The sequence below is a fragment of the Marmota monax genome, unplaced genomic scaffold (genome assembly GCF_021218885.2).
Source record: "Marmota monax isolate L192 unplaced genomic scaffold, Marmota_monax_Labrador192_F-V1.1 WCK01_AAM20220418_F8-fsc00012, whole genome shotgun sequence".
Taxonomy (NCBI): Eukaryota; Metazoa; Chordata; class Mammalia; order Rodentia; family Sciuridae; genus Marmota; species Marmota monax.
This window is the reverse complement of record NW_026695227.1, coordinates 6,817,262-6,832,187: the sequence shown is the minus strand read 5'-3', so window position 1 is coordinate 6,832,187 and position 14,926 is coordinate 6,817,262. Positions and strand designations below refer to the sequence as shown.

General features: G+C 38.8%; 1 protein-coding gene across 3 annotated transcripts in view; it reads right to left on the bottom strand.

The window, feature by feature from the left end:
- Pik3c2g (phosphatidylinositol-4-phosphate 3-kinase catalytic subunit type 2 gamma) overlaps positions 1-14,926 on the bottom strand; it is a 385,322-nt gene that overhangs the window by 9,216 nt on the left and 361,180 nt on the right. For all 3 annotated transcript variants that reach the window (XM_058576231.1, XM_058576230.1, XM_058576232.1), the window contains one exon: positions 404-529. In XM_058576231.1, the coding sequence (XP_058432214.1) occupies positions 404-529 (126 nt within the window). The remainder of the gene's footprint in view (positions 1-403; positions 530-14,926) is intronic.

Genomic DNA, 14,926 nt, shown 5'->3' with positions numbered 1-14,926 from the left:
ATTTTGTATTTGTTAATTTTTCAAAAGAGATTTAATGAGATTTACTATTATACACAGGGTTGTTTATGAAAAAATTATTAAGAAAATCAAGTAAGGGAGAATAAGGTTAGAGAAAATAAGACGAGGACAGGAATAATGTTTGTATGCAAAATAAGTCTCTGGCTCTTGCTGGAGGTTAGCTGCAATTTGGAAATTGGTTCATAAGAGCTTTGAAAGCAGTATCTGTATTTTCCAGTTCCCATAGCATCTAGAACAGTGATCAGCATACTGTGACTATTTTGGGAAATATCTTCCTTTATGGAATAATGCTGCCAATTACTGCAAATTCTCCATATTTGGTTGTTAAGCTAAAAAATGGTAAGAAAAATACAAAATGACTGGACAAGAGATGAATCATACTTACAATTTCATTGTAAGTGGGGTCAGTACATTTCGAAACAGATTTTGTTTTCCTCCTACGAACTTCACTGGGATATGGTAAAAGATAAAATTCAACATGTGCACTGGGCGCAGAGCCATCTGGGAGATGCTGCAAAGGAAAATGGTTATAAATATTAATGTGTGTTGATATCAAAGAAAACAAATACATAGCTACTAAATATCCAGAACAAAGGCAGGATCAGGATTTATTACATTTACTCTGTTTATCAGAAAATAAGAGAAAAATCAAAAGAAATACATCATTGCTTGAAAATTATCCCAACTACAGTTTAAAAGAGAAAAACCTCTCTATCTTAAATTAAGCGTTGTGTGAGAGAACTATGTTTGAAAGTCCATTAAACATAATTTACTGTAATTTTTTACAATAAAATTAAAATTTGCCTTTTTGGCAAATGTGGTTAAGGGATGAATATTAGTCACAAGCAGAGACAGGAACTAGGTACCTCAGGATACTTGCTGCACATCACTTGAGAATCAAAAAAATTCAAGTTTAAGACAAAATGAGATATGGCATTTAATGATATGTATATGCATGTTATGACATCACATTTTAAAGCAGTTTAGTTAAAATAGCAATTGGACCAACAACTTTAATATGCTTGCAAGATTTTAAAATGTATATTGTAATTTTATTATTTTAGTTACTTTTTAATATATTGGGTAATTCTTCTTAAATTATACCAAATGGAGCTCCAGATTTGACTCAGTAGCCGCCTCTTTTAAGAGCAAAGCCAAATGGATGGATTTCTGGACTCCTACCTAACTTTCCTGATTCCCCCTTTCCCTACCTTGGTTTCAGAACTTCCCTCCTTCTTTTATAACTTTTTCAAATCTATTACGGATATTTTATTTCTTAACATATGATTTGGAGAATAAGCCCATTTTTGAAAAAAAAATAGAAATTGCTATACTTGAAGGAAATGGATTCAACCTTTGTGATTTTTAAGTAGCCCAGCCTAGCTTCAAACTTGTAATCCTCCTGCCTCAGGCTCCCAAAGAGCTGGGATTACAGGTGTGCACCATTGTACCTTACTTCTTTGTGGTTTTGACCAAATGGAGAGAGTAAACAATACTAACGCTCTGAAAATCTAGTTTGGCAAAATGAGAAATGCTCATATAATTTTCATTTGATGATGATGATTTAAAAGTCAAACTTGAGGAAATTAAGGGTTTACTTTTGTTTATTATGTTCTAAATACATTAAACCGGTAATTTTCAACAAATTTATCTTAATGCCCTGAAACACAGTGATATTCACTTGTGAACATCCACTACCACCTCACCCCCATGAGCTTTAATTTTATATCTTTTGTTGGGACTCAAGAAAGGATACTGTAAATCAAGTAAATATGATACATATTATTTTAAGACTAACTTTATTTGATTGAAATCACTGGCATGACGTAATTTTCCATGTCACAGAAAGAAGCTGCTATTACTATTTGAGAAGGGGATTTTTGTGTGTGAAAGAAGAATGAAAAGGTAAAATTGTTTTTGCTTAGTTTAATTCTCTCTTGTCTTTGTGGGGCTTGAGGCCACTGTACCTCTAACAACTTTATGCTCAAACTTAATGGTTAAATCATGTTTCTGTAAATGTGCTTTCTAGATGGAAATATGGTCTTCCAAAATTTCCAAGCAGGTGGCTTTATCCAGGTTATGATGGTTAATTTTGTGTGTAAACTTGACTTTGTAATAGGATGTTAAACATAATTTCTGAGTGTGTCTCTGAGGGTCTTATGTGGCTCAAGAACCACATAAATGACCTAAAACCTTCTGGATTGCCCTGAAGGAGAGTCTTGTCCCCTGCATCTGTAAGGCTGAGATTGCTTAAAATTAAATGCAGAATCTCATACTGCTAGTGGTTGAACAGCAATGCAAGTTGAACTTCCAGCCTCACAAAGTGTCTACTGTAAAAGTGAGGGCATATTTAAGAAAAGAATGGGATCCTGTAAGTTATCTGTGGGGATAACCTGATGAAGGTAGGAACATGAAGCTCCTAAATTGTGATGCTGCTTTTTTGTCAGTGGAAGTGGCCTCCCTATTCCCAGTGGTGTTGGGCTCTCCACTCCTTTCTGAGATTACTAATCCTACACTGCTTCAGGAAATGGTAATGGCCTCATCTGGAGCAGATGTCTTACTGATCTTAGAACTCTACCCCATCTGTCTTTGACTCTACTATAATAAGACTCAAGTCCCAGCAGGTCCTGAAAGGTGAGGTTTGAGATATGATCCATGGGGGAGGTCTGCTATACTCCAAAAGAACTACTTGAGTTTTCTAATTTAAGGCAGAAATCTGGGAATCAGGTACAGGAATGGATACTAAGAGAGTGGGATAATGGTGTAAGACATGGAAATGGTAGCAAGTTGAATTTTTTGTTATGAGTTTGCATCATAGGTCTATTATGGCATCCTACCTAAATGACAACTCTTTTTTTTTTTTTTTTTTTGAGAAACAGAACTTGGCCTACTAGTAGTTTTTTTGTTTTTTTTTCTTTTTTCTATTATTAGTTCTTTTTAGAGACTGAATACTTAACTATGGTCCACCAAGTTGCCATGTGCCCTGAGGTGTCTATAATGAACTAGGTGTTATCTGACCCACCAAACAATAAAGTTGGATGTGCACAGCAACCCTGTGTCATCAAATGCAAGTGGCATATAGGTGACCGGGCCTGAGTAGGCCCCAACAACACAAGATGTTACATGAAGTGGTCCAAATACCCAAGGTTTCCACTCTTGCTACTCTGTCTTCTTTCTCTGATTGTACCCAAGGCTTCATGGACAGTCACCTATGATTAAAAAATATATATTTTTGGTGCTGGGGATTGAACCCAAGGCCTTGCACATGTTATGTACATGCTCTGCCAAGAAGTCTCTCTCTCTCTCTCCTCTCTCTCTCTCTCTCTCTCTCTCTCTCTCTCTCTCTCTCTCTCTCACACACACACACACACACACACACACACACACACCCTTCCTGTCCCAAGTTCCATATGATTGATGAAGAGGAAGAGAAAACCAAGACCTGCCTCACAGATGGTCTTGTACAATAGGTAGACACTATCTGACAGTGCACAGCTAAAGTACTATAGCCCCTTTACAGGACATCTCTGAAGAATAATGGTGAAGGAAAATCCTCTCAGTGGGCAGAATGTCAAGCAGTGCACCTGATTTCACTTTGGAAGGAAAAAATGGCCAGATGTGTTTATACACGAATTAATGGACTACAGACAATGATTTGGCTAGATGGCCAGGGACTTGGAAAGAACATGATCATATGATAATCTGGAGAAGAGGTATGGAGATAGTTTTCTCTGAAAAGGTTAAAAAAAGATATATACTATGTGAATGCTTAACACTTTAATAATCAAGTACATAGGATCACCCGTTCTATAGATACCAGTCAGCCTCTTTTTTTCCAGATCCCAAAGTAGCCATGATGACAGGGATAGAGATTTTTCATGGGCCTAACAATATGGACTTCTATTCACCAAGGCTGACCTGACCTGACTATAACCACTACTGAGTGCCCAACCTGCCAAAAGCAGAGACTGACACAAAGTCCTGAAGATGCTGCCATTACCTGAGCCAGGCAGCTACCCGATGGTAGGTTGATTATATTGGACCATTTCCATCATGGAAAGGTAACATTTTGTTCTTATTAGAATAGAAATTCTGAGTATATATTTGTTTTTCCTGTATGCCTTGCTTCTGTCAGAACTATCAGCTATGAACTTGTAGAATACCATACCCACCATCATGGTATTTCACACAGCATTGCTTCTGATTAAGGACATCACTGCATAGCAAAAGAAGTATGGCATTGGTCCTGCTCTCATGGAATTCACTGATCTTACCATGTTTCTCACCATCCTGAAACAGCTGTCTTCTATAGCATGCTAGAATGACTTTCTGAAGACTCAGTTACAGTGACATCTGGGGGTAATACCTTATAGAGGTAGGGGAAACTTCTCCAGGAGGCTCTGAATTAGCACCCAGTATATACTGCTGCTTCTCCCATAGCCAGGATTCATGGGCCCAGGAATCAAAGAGTGAGAAAGGAAATGGTACCACACATTATTATGCCTAATAGCAGAACTTTTATTTCCTATTTCCACAACTTTAGGGAGAAATGTTTCCACTAGGAGACATAAGAACAATTCTAGTGAACTGGAAGTTGAGACTGCCTCTCAGTCATCCCTCAAATCAAAATGCAAAAGAAGGAGTTACAGTGGTGGCTGGGTGATTGACCCTGACCTCCAAGTGGAAAAAGACCAGTACTACCCATGGAGGTAAGGAAGAGGGTTATGGAATACAGGAGGTCCTTCAGGGCATTTCTTAGTATTGCATACACCCTATGACTGAGGTCAGTCCAGGCAGGCCCAGACTCTTCAGAATTGAATGTTTGGATTACTCCACTAGGTTAAGAAATACAGTGGGCAGAGTTTTATACTGAAGGCAAAAAGAATACAGGATGGGAGCAAGTAGTTATAAAAAAATACCGAGTACCATCATGTGACCAGTTACATGATCATGTGACCAGTTTGTACGTATAGCAAATACCTTTGTTTCCTTTCTTTTCTTATGTCCTCATCATGTAACATGAAATGTATTGACTTTATATTACAGTATTTAAATATGGCTAATTCTACATCATGGTTTTTAAGCTATGGGATATCAAGGAGGAGAGTAAACTCTACTTAAGAACTTTTTTCTCCTTTGTTGAGGAAAGGGTTAGTATGTTTTCAGTTGTACTCAGAATAGCTGTATCACGACAGGCAGATTCATGACTTTGTTGTTAGGTGTAGTTAGAGGAATGCTCATGGGTGCCATGTTGATAAGGGGTGAACTTCTGATGGTTGATTTTATGTGTTGACTTGACTGGACCATGGGATGCTCAGATATCAGGCTAAACATTATTTCTGGATAGATTTATGAAGGTATTTCCAAAATAGATTTCATGTTTGAATCTGTAGACTTGAGTAAATGAGATTGCCTTTCCCAACACGGAAGGGCACTGTTTAATCCATTAAGGGCTAGAACAGAACAAAAAGTTAAAGAAGGAAGATTTTTTTTCCCCTCTGTGCATGGCCATTTCACTTGGGACATTGGTCTTCTCTTGATCTCAAACAGGGACTTAGACCATCTGTACTCCTGGTTCTTAGGCCTTTGAACTTGGACTGGAACTACACAACCAGCTTTTCTGAATCTCCATTTGCAGAAAGCAGATTGCGGGACTTTTTAGTCTCCTTAACCCCATGAGTAAATTCCACCTAATAAATTTCTTTATGCCTCTAACTCTATCTTTTCTTTATCTGCTTCTTTAACTATTTGTATCCTGTTACATTTGTTCCTCTGATGAACCATGATTAATAGAGCAGATAACTTAACTTTTCAGTGGATGGATTTTCTCATCTGCTAAGTGAGGATAAAGAGGATGCCTATCTCGTAGGATTTTAAAGATGAAATAAAATAATGAAAATAAACCTTGATATGTGAGAACAGTGCTTGAAACAGAGTTAAGACTCAGTAAATGCTAGTGCTATTTTTATTTCCTATAAATTAAACATGAATATGCTAGGTGCGCTGATTGGACACCTAGCATATCCCTAGGTATCCCTAATATATTATGGCATTTCTGTAGAGCAGGGTCTCTCAACCTTGGTGCTATTGACATTTGAGGCCAGATAATTACTTTAATTCTTTGTTGCAGGAGGCTGTTCTGTGCATCACAGGATGTTTCAGCAGCATTCCTGTCTATATGTATGAGATGCCAGTAGCACCATTTTTTGGTCGACCAAAAAATGTCTCCAGACATTGCTAAATGTCACCTTGGGGACAAAATTGACCCTAATTGACAGCCACTGATGTAGATGACTCCCAAAGAAGAATCTCTTGTTGATCCTAGAATTTTCGCCTATAGACATATGGATGTTTCCACCTGAATGTCTTCTTGGCATTCTTACACTCAATTCTAGTAAAAATCTGTCTTCTATTCTTCCTTATTACTCCAAAACAGATTTTTTCAAATTCATTAAAATCTTGTTAAGTAATAATCTCCTTGGTGCCTCCCTTGTCCCTGGTTCTCAAATCTAAATATGTACTAAAATATATTTTCCTTTTTTTTTTTTTTGCCCCGTTCACAGATTTTGCTTTGTGATGTGTTATAACTGGATTTTAGTTACTTTAAATCTTCCAGTCTTTCCTCCCTTCATTCTGTATGTCACTGGTATACTTAATTTTCCCATAAAGCCGATTTGATCCTGTCACTTCTCTTCTCACAATGTTCAAGGATCCCCCACTGCCTGGAGATTAAACTCCAAGTGACAGAAGAGGAAAAATCTTTTATGTACCCTCCTTCACGAAGCATCTACCCACACTCAAGCTTTGGGCTTCTGTTTTTAAGATAGTGCCCTTGACAAGGTCCTTGAATATTCTGGACTTCTTAGAAAGATAGAAAAGCACAGGTATCCATTTAAGTCAGGGGCACATATCACGGGAGCAGCAGCCTTCGTTTGTCCTTTCACATCTTTAAATGCAGACAGTGATTCCTCAAGTCTTTAAGAGAAACTTTTTTCCTCCCAGTGCAGCTGTGTTATCAAAATCAACTTTTCCACCTCTTACAGGCATCACATCCTGTTCCTTAAAGATCTCAAATAATTTATTAAAGAAATCACTAGCTGTCTCTTCGTCAAATAATTCTCATTTTACCCTTTGCCCTTATGTTTATGCAAATTAAATTTTACTTTAAAATGATTTAATAACCCCTACTTGTCTAACTGTCTTAACCTGAGATTTTTTTACTCTGGCCTTATTTTGACCTTCGCAAAGACTTAATACTGACATGGAGAACAAGAAGGCTTAGAAATACAGAGTTCTCAATCAGAGCCCCATCTGATAGATGAGGAGTTTCCTCCCGTCATCTAAAGGACTTCCTATTTGCAGGAATTGAAGTAAAGTAACACCATTACTTTCTTCTAGAATTCAGGCAAATGATTTTACTGTGCCCAGAAGGTAATGCGAAATCATCTAAACTTACTTTTTGTTGGTCAGACTAACTCTGAACTCAAAATATTCTAAATTTGTTATTAAAGTATTTATTATTTTCTGTTATAGAAAATTATAAGTTTATCCTCTTCCTTATGAAATTAGAAATTATTTAATGGAAGATGCACTTCTTGTTCTACTCCCTCCCATTTCTTCTGGGCTTTATTTTGTTGGTTATTTACCTTTCTGAGTCCACCCTAAGAATCTTCTTCAAAGCTTTAAAATCTTTCTAAGTCTCCAATCAAAATGCTTAAATCCTCACTAATTAGCAGTCTTCTCTCAAGCACAGTGCTTGGTAGATGGTGGATAGTAAAGATGGTCATGTCTGTCAATTTTTTTTTAGAAGTTGGCAGACAAGGCAAAGGTTCATTGAAAGTGAAAAGAAACACTTTAGGAGAGCACAGTAGGGTGAACTTCAGAATAGCTCAAGGCCCCCCTACACAGTGGCACTCTCTTTTACTGGATTGTACTAATCTCCTTCTTCCCAGGGTGCATCTGAGGTTGATCGGCACCTTGACTGCCTGACTGTTAATTCTGAGAAGTGCCTCATCATTCCTGTATGAACATCGCCCATCACCACACTTACTCATGCAGACCCAGAAGGCAGAGCCTACTACTCATGTAGGCCATGTGCTATAGCCTGCTTCTCTTAGGCTACAGACCCCTACAACATTTTACTGTACTGAATCCTGTAGGCAGTTGTAACACAATGGCATTTGTGTACTTAACTATAAAGAAAAGGTATAGTAGGAATAGAGTATAAAAAAGTAAAGCGTGGTGCATCTGTATAGGACATATGCCATGAATTGAGGTGGCAGGACTGGGAGCTGCTCTGGGTGAGGCAGTGAGTGGGTGAGTGAGTAGTGGGTGGATGTGAAGGCCTAGGACAACCATTCACTACGGTGGGCTTTATAAACACTCTACATTTAGGCTACACTAAGTTTATAAAAGAATTCTTTCTTCAATAAATTAATCTTAGCATATTGTAACTTTTATGTTACAAACTTTTAGTTTTTAAAAAAACCTTCTGACTCTTTTTATAATAATAATGGCTTGAAAACAACTATAACCGCTGTGTGTTTTATATTCTTATTCTATTAGTTTTTTTTTTTCTATTTTCACTTTTTAATTTTTATTATAAAACCTGGGCCTACACAGGCTCAGGGTCATCAGCATCGCTGTCTTCCACCTCCACATCCTGTCCCACTGGAAGGTCTTCAGGGCACCAATATGTATGGAACCATTATCTTCTATGGTAACAATGCCAACTCCCCTTTATTTGGAATCATCTTGAGTCTCTTCATCAGGAATTGTCACTATTTTCAGAAATTTGTCCATGGTATTTTTCTTGGCTTATTTCTTTTTTTTTTTCATCATCAATTTGCTTGTAAGCAGATAACGCACCTTGAATATTCCTGTCTATTAATGCAAACCTTTTTGTGTTGAAATCCGTATTTTTAAACTTGTCCTAGGGAACCTGTTGAGGTCTGCAAAAGCATCTGCTAAACTCTTCACTGTGAATTTTCTTGGGGGTTCTTTTTTTTTCCTTCTTCTGCAGTTTCCTTTCCTCTTGCTTGTACACTGTGCATTCACTAGGCCATAGGAAATATTCAGCTGCATTATGATCTTATGGGACCACTGTCATACATGAGATCCATCATTGACCAAGACACTGTTATGTGGCACAAGACTATACCTAATTATCAAATGACTAGATGAACAAATTTATAATCATAATGTCTAACACTTTGAAAGTGCTCCATATGTTGAATCATTATTTACAATACAATAGAGAAATAAGATTTCATTCCTAAGATTTCATTAAAGTAGTTTCTTTTCTTTATGGCAATGTAATAGCAAGCAATAAAAGGTCCATTGCAGGATAAAGTGGATGTATCTTGAGTCCTACTTTTAAGTTTTATCCTAGCTAATAATCCAGAACATCTAGCCATTTGAAGACATGTCTCTGATAGATTGGTCTTTCTCCTCCAAATTATTTGAGTTTGTTGTTGATCAGGAGTAAATGTGTCAAGGTCTGCTTGTTATATATAATATTTCGGTGTTAAAAATCTTTAACTTAATCCTATCTCTAAGATCATATTAGACAATTATGTACTTACTCTCCTTTATCCTATGCCTTCCCTTCCCCTCCCTCCCTTCCTTTCTCCCTTCCCCTCCCTTCCCCTTCCTCCCTCTTTCCCTACCTTCTTTCCTGTATGCTATCTCTGTCTCTCTCTCGTCTTTCTTTCTTGGTACTGGGATTGAACCCAGGGGTGCTTAATACTGACTCACATTCCCAGCCCTTTTTATTTTTTATTTTGAGACAGAGTCTTGCTAAGGTGCTGAGGCCTTCACTAAGGTGCTGAGGCTGGCTTTGAACTGGCAATTGTCCTGCCTCAGCCTCCTCAGCCCCTGGGATTACAGGCATGGGCCAACCTTTTCATCTCCCTTCTATTGGAGCTGGACTGTATGGATAACATCATTATTTGGACTTGATCTCAAGATGAACCCTGAAACCATCCTCACTTTCACCTGGAGACTTGACCCCTAATTGCTGTGCTCCTCTCCTTAAGGTCTTCCTCACCTTCTCTTTGTAGTTCTCTCCATTAACTTCCTTAAGGTCTTCCTCACCTTCTCTTTGTAGTTCTCTCCATTAACTTCCTTAAGGTCTTCCTCAACTTCTCTTTGTAGTTCTCTCCATTAACTCCTTAAGAATTCATTATCAAATGAATATAATATGCTATTTAAATCTCCTTCTGGGAGCTGATGAATACTTACCCATTTCTTGGGGGTTGTGCTGTATTTCTGTGCTTCCTCTTATCCCTGTGCAATTCTCCCCATCTTGCCTCTTTTTGATAGAATACAAGGAAGGAACAAAAAGTAGCAGGAAAATTTCCTGCTAATATTGGGTATTAACATTTAATCAAAGAGTTGCCTTATAGGGACCCCTGGGTAAAGGGCAAGGGCTGGATCCATATTGACACCAAACATTCCCCACAGAGGGAATTGATGTCTCAAATATGTGTACTACTTTTTTATCAAATGTATGTCAGTGTTTTTTGTTAACACAGATTTAATATTTTAAAGAACTGCTGCATTCATAGTAGATTTTAAAATTATTTTATATTTCTTAAACTTACCATATATTAAAAAGATTTTAATAACATCCAAAGAATCATTTTTAAAAATAAGTTTAAAAAGCAGTCCTACTAGTTGAAAAGATTAGAAATGAAGGCCTTAGGATATTCTTAGAATTCACTACTAGAGATTTCTTTCTCAACTGAAGAGTGAAATATAAGGGATTCATAGCTTGATTATTGTTTTAGGTTGCAAAACTTAGTGAAGGCCTCAGCATGCAGGTATATGAGCAATTCTTTATTCAGAATGTTGACCTCTAGGCCTGCGCCACCAAGGTAGACAGAACTGTGACCACCCACAGAGCAGGCCCAGCGGCCTGCTGAGGGGCAGAGCCGCCCCCCACCCCCCGCGCCTGCCAGGTAGGCGGAACTGTGACCACCAACAGAAAAGGCCCAGTGGCCCGCGGAGGGTCAGAGCTTCCAATCACTCCTGCAAGGTAGGCGGGCCTGCGACCCACCAGCAGAAGAGGAGCAGCGGCCTGCTGAGAGGCTGAGCCGCCCCTTCCCCCTGCGCCGGCAAGGTAGACAGAACTGTGACCACCCACAGAGCAGGCCCAGCGACCTGCTGAGGGGCAGAGCCGCCCCCCACCCCCCGCGCCTGCCAGGTAGGCGGAACTGTGACCACCAACAGAAAAGGCCCAGTGGCCCGCGATGGGACAGAGCTTCCAATCACTCCTGCAAGGTAGGCGGGCCTGCAACCCACCGGCAGAAGAGGAGCAGCGGCCTGCTGAGAGACAGAGCCGACCCCTCCCCCCGCGCCTGCAAGGTAGACGGAACTGTGACCACCATCAGAACAGGCCAGACCTGCAACCAACAGACAGAACAGGCCCAGTGGCCTGAGGAAGGGTAGAGCCGCCCCCCCCCCCCGCGCCTGCAAGGTAGGCGGACCTGCGACCCACTGGCAGAACAGCCCCAGAGGCCTGCATAGGGGCAGTGCCGCTGCCTGCGCCTGCAAAGTAGGCAGAACTGCGACCACCGACAGAACAAGCCTAGCGGCACGCAGAGGGACAGAGCCGCCGCCCGCGCCTGCAAGGTAGGCGGACCTGCTACTGACCGGCAGAGCAGGCCCAGTGGCCTGCCGTCATGGTAGGCACATTGCCCCAGTTGGAGGAGGGGCAGAGCCGCCGCCCGCGCCTGCGAGGGAGACTTTGCAACTATACAAGACCAATATAAATATATAGGGGGAAAATTCAATAGCACAACAGTTTCACCAAGTAGAAAGGAACACGAACAGTATGAAGAGACAAGGAAAGAAAGGACCACAAGCAATGCAGGTCAACTCAACGTTAGAAGAGGTAATAGCTGCAGCAGATGGAATGTCAGATAAAGAATTCAGGATATACATGCTTCAGATGATCTGGAGTCTCAAGGAAGACATCAGACAGCAAAATCAGACAATGAAAGATCATTTCAACAATGAATTACATAAACAAATCCAAGAAGCAAAAGACCAACTATACAGGGAGATAGAGGTTATAAAAAACAAACAAACAGAAATCCTAGAAATGCAGGAAGCAATAAACCAACTTAAAAACTCAACTGAGAATACTACCAGCAGAGTAGAACACTTAGAAGATAGAACATCAGACAATGAAGATAAAGTATTTCAACTTGAAAAGAACATAGACAGCTCAGCAAGACTGTTAAGAAACCATGAGCAGAACATCCAAGAAATATGGGATAACATCAAGAGACCAAATTTAAGAGTCATTGGGATACAGGAAGGGACAGAGTTTCAAACCAAAGGAATGAGCAATCTATTCAATGAAATAATACGAGAAAACTTCCCAGACTTGAAGAATGAGACAGAATCCCAAATCCTAGAAGCCTACAGGACGCCGAATGTGCAAAATCATAAGAGACCCACACCTAGACACATTATAATGAAGATGCCCAACATACAGAATAAGGAGAGAATTTTAAAAGCTACAAGAGAAAGGAAGCAGATCACATTTAGGGGTAAGCCAATCAGGATAACAGCTGATCTTTCAACACAGACTCTGAAAGCTAGAAGATCCTGGAATAACATATTTCAAACACTGAAAGAAAATGGGTTCCAACCAAGAATTGTGTTTCCAGCGAAATTAAGCTTCAGGATGGAAGATGAAATTAAAACCTTCCACGATAAACAAAAGTTAAAAGAATTTGCAGCTAGAAAACCATCTCTTCAAAACATCCTTGGCAAAACATTACAGGAAGAGGAAATGGAAAATAACAATGAAAACCAACAGTGGGAGGTAGGACAGTAAAGGGGGGGGTGAAATAATCAAAGAGGAAAACAAACCATGTTTAGTAACATAAATAAACAAATATGGCTGGAAAAACAACCCATATCTCAATAATAACCCTAAATGTTAATGGCTTAAACTCACCAATCACGAGACACAGGCTAGTAGAATGAATCACAAAACAAGACCCAACAATATGCTGCCTACAGGAGACGCATTTGATAGGAAAAGACATACATAGGCTGAAGGTGAAAGGTTGGGAAAAATCATATCACTCATATGGACTTTGGAAACAAGCAGGAGTGTCCATACTCATATCAAATAAAATAGATTTCAAGCCAAAGTTAATCAAAAGGGATAAAGAGGGACACTACATACTGCTTAAGGGAACCATACACCAACAAGACATAACAATCATAAATATATATGCCCCAAACAATGGTGCAGCTATGTTCATCAAACAAACTCTTCTCAAGTTCAAGAGTCTAATAGACCACCATACAATAATCATGGGAGAATTCAACACACCTCTCTCACCACTGGACAGATCTTCCAAACAAAAGTTGAATAAGGAAACTATAGAACTCAATAACACAATTAATAACCTAGACTTAATTGACATATATAGAATATACCACCCAACATCAAGCAGTTACACTTTTTTCTCAGCAGCACATGGATCCTTCTCAAAAATAGATCCTATATTATGTCACAGGGAAACTCTTAGACAATATAAAGGAGTAGAGATAATACCATGCATCCTATCTGATCATAATGGAATGGAACTGAAAATCAATGATAAAAGAAGGAAGGAAAAAGAATACATCACTTGGAGAATGAACAATAGGTTACTGAATGATCAATGGGTTATAGAAGACATCAAGGAGGAAATTAAAAAATTCTTAGAGATTAATGAAAACACAGACACAACATATCGGAATCTATGGGACACATTGAAAGCAGTTCTAAGAGGAAAATTCATTGCTTGGAGTTCATTCCTTAAAAAAAGAAAAAACCAACAAATAAATGATCTCATACTTCATCTCAAAATCCTTGAAAAAGAAGAACAAAACAACAGCAAAAGAAGTAGAAGGCAAGAAATAATTAAAATCAGAGCTGAAATTAATGAAATTGAAACAAAAGAAACAATTGAAAAAATTGACAAAACTAAAAGTTGGTTCTTTGAAAAAATAAACAAAATCGACAGACCCTTAGCGATGCTAGCGAAGAGAAGAAGAGAGAGAACTCAAATTACTAGCATACGGGATGAAAAAGGCAATATCACAACAGACACTTCAGAAATACAGAAGATAATCAAAAATTATTTTGAATCCTTATACTCCAATAAATTAGAAGATAGTGAAGGCATAGATAAATTTCTTAAGTCATATGATCTGCCCAGATTGAGTCAGGGGGATATAGAAAACCTAAACAGACCAATACCAATTGAGGAAATAGAAGAAACCATGAAAAGACTACCAACTAAGAAAAGCCCAGGACCGGATGGGTATACAGCATAATTTTATAAAACCTTTAAAGAAGAACTAATACCAATACTTTTCAAGCTACTGCGGGAAATAGAAAAAGAGGGAGAACTTCCAAATTCATTCTATGAGGCCAACATCACCCTGATACCTAAACCAGACAAAGACACTTCAAAGAAAGAAAACTACAGACCAATATCTCTGATGAACCTAGATGCAAAAATCCTCAATAAAATTCTGGCGAATCGGATACAAAAACATATCAAAAAAAATTGTACACCATGATCAAGTAGGATTCATCCCTGGGATGCAAGGCTGGTTCAATGTACAGAAATCAATAAATGTTATTCACCACATCAATAGACTTAAAAATAAGAACCATATGATCATCTCGATAGATGCGGAAAAAGCATTCAACAAAGTACAGCATCCCTTTATGTTCAAAACTCTAGAAAAACTAGGGATAACAGGAACATACCCTCAATATTGTAAAAGCAATCTATGCTAAGCCTCAGGCTAGCATCATTCTGAATGGAGAAAAACTGAAGGCATTCCCTCTAAAATCTGGAACAAGACAGGGATGCCCTCTCTCTCT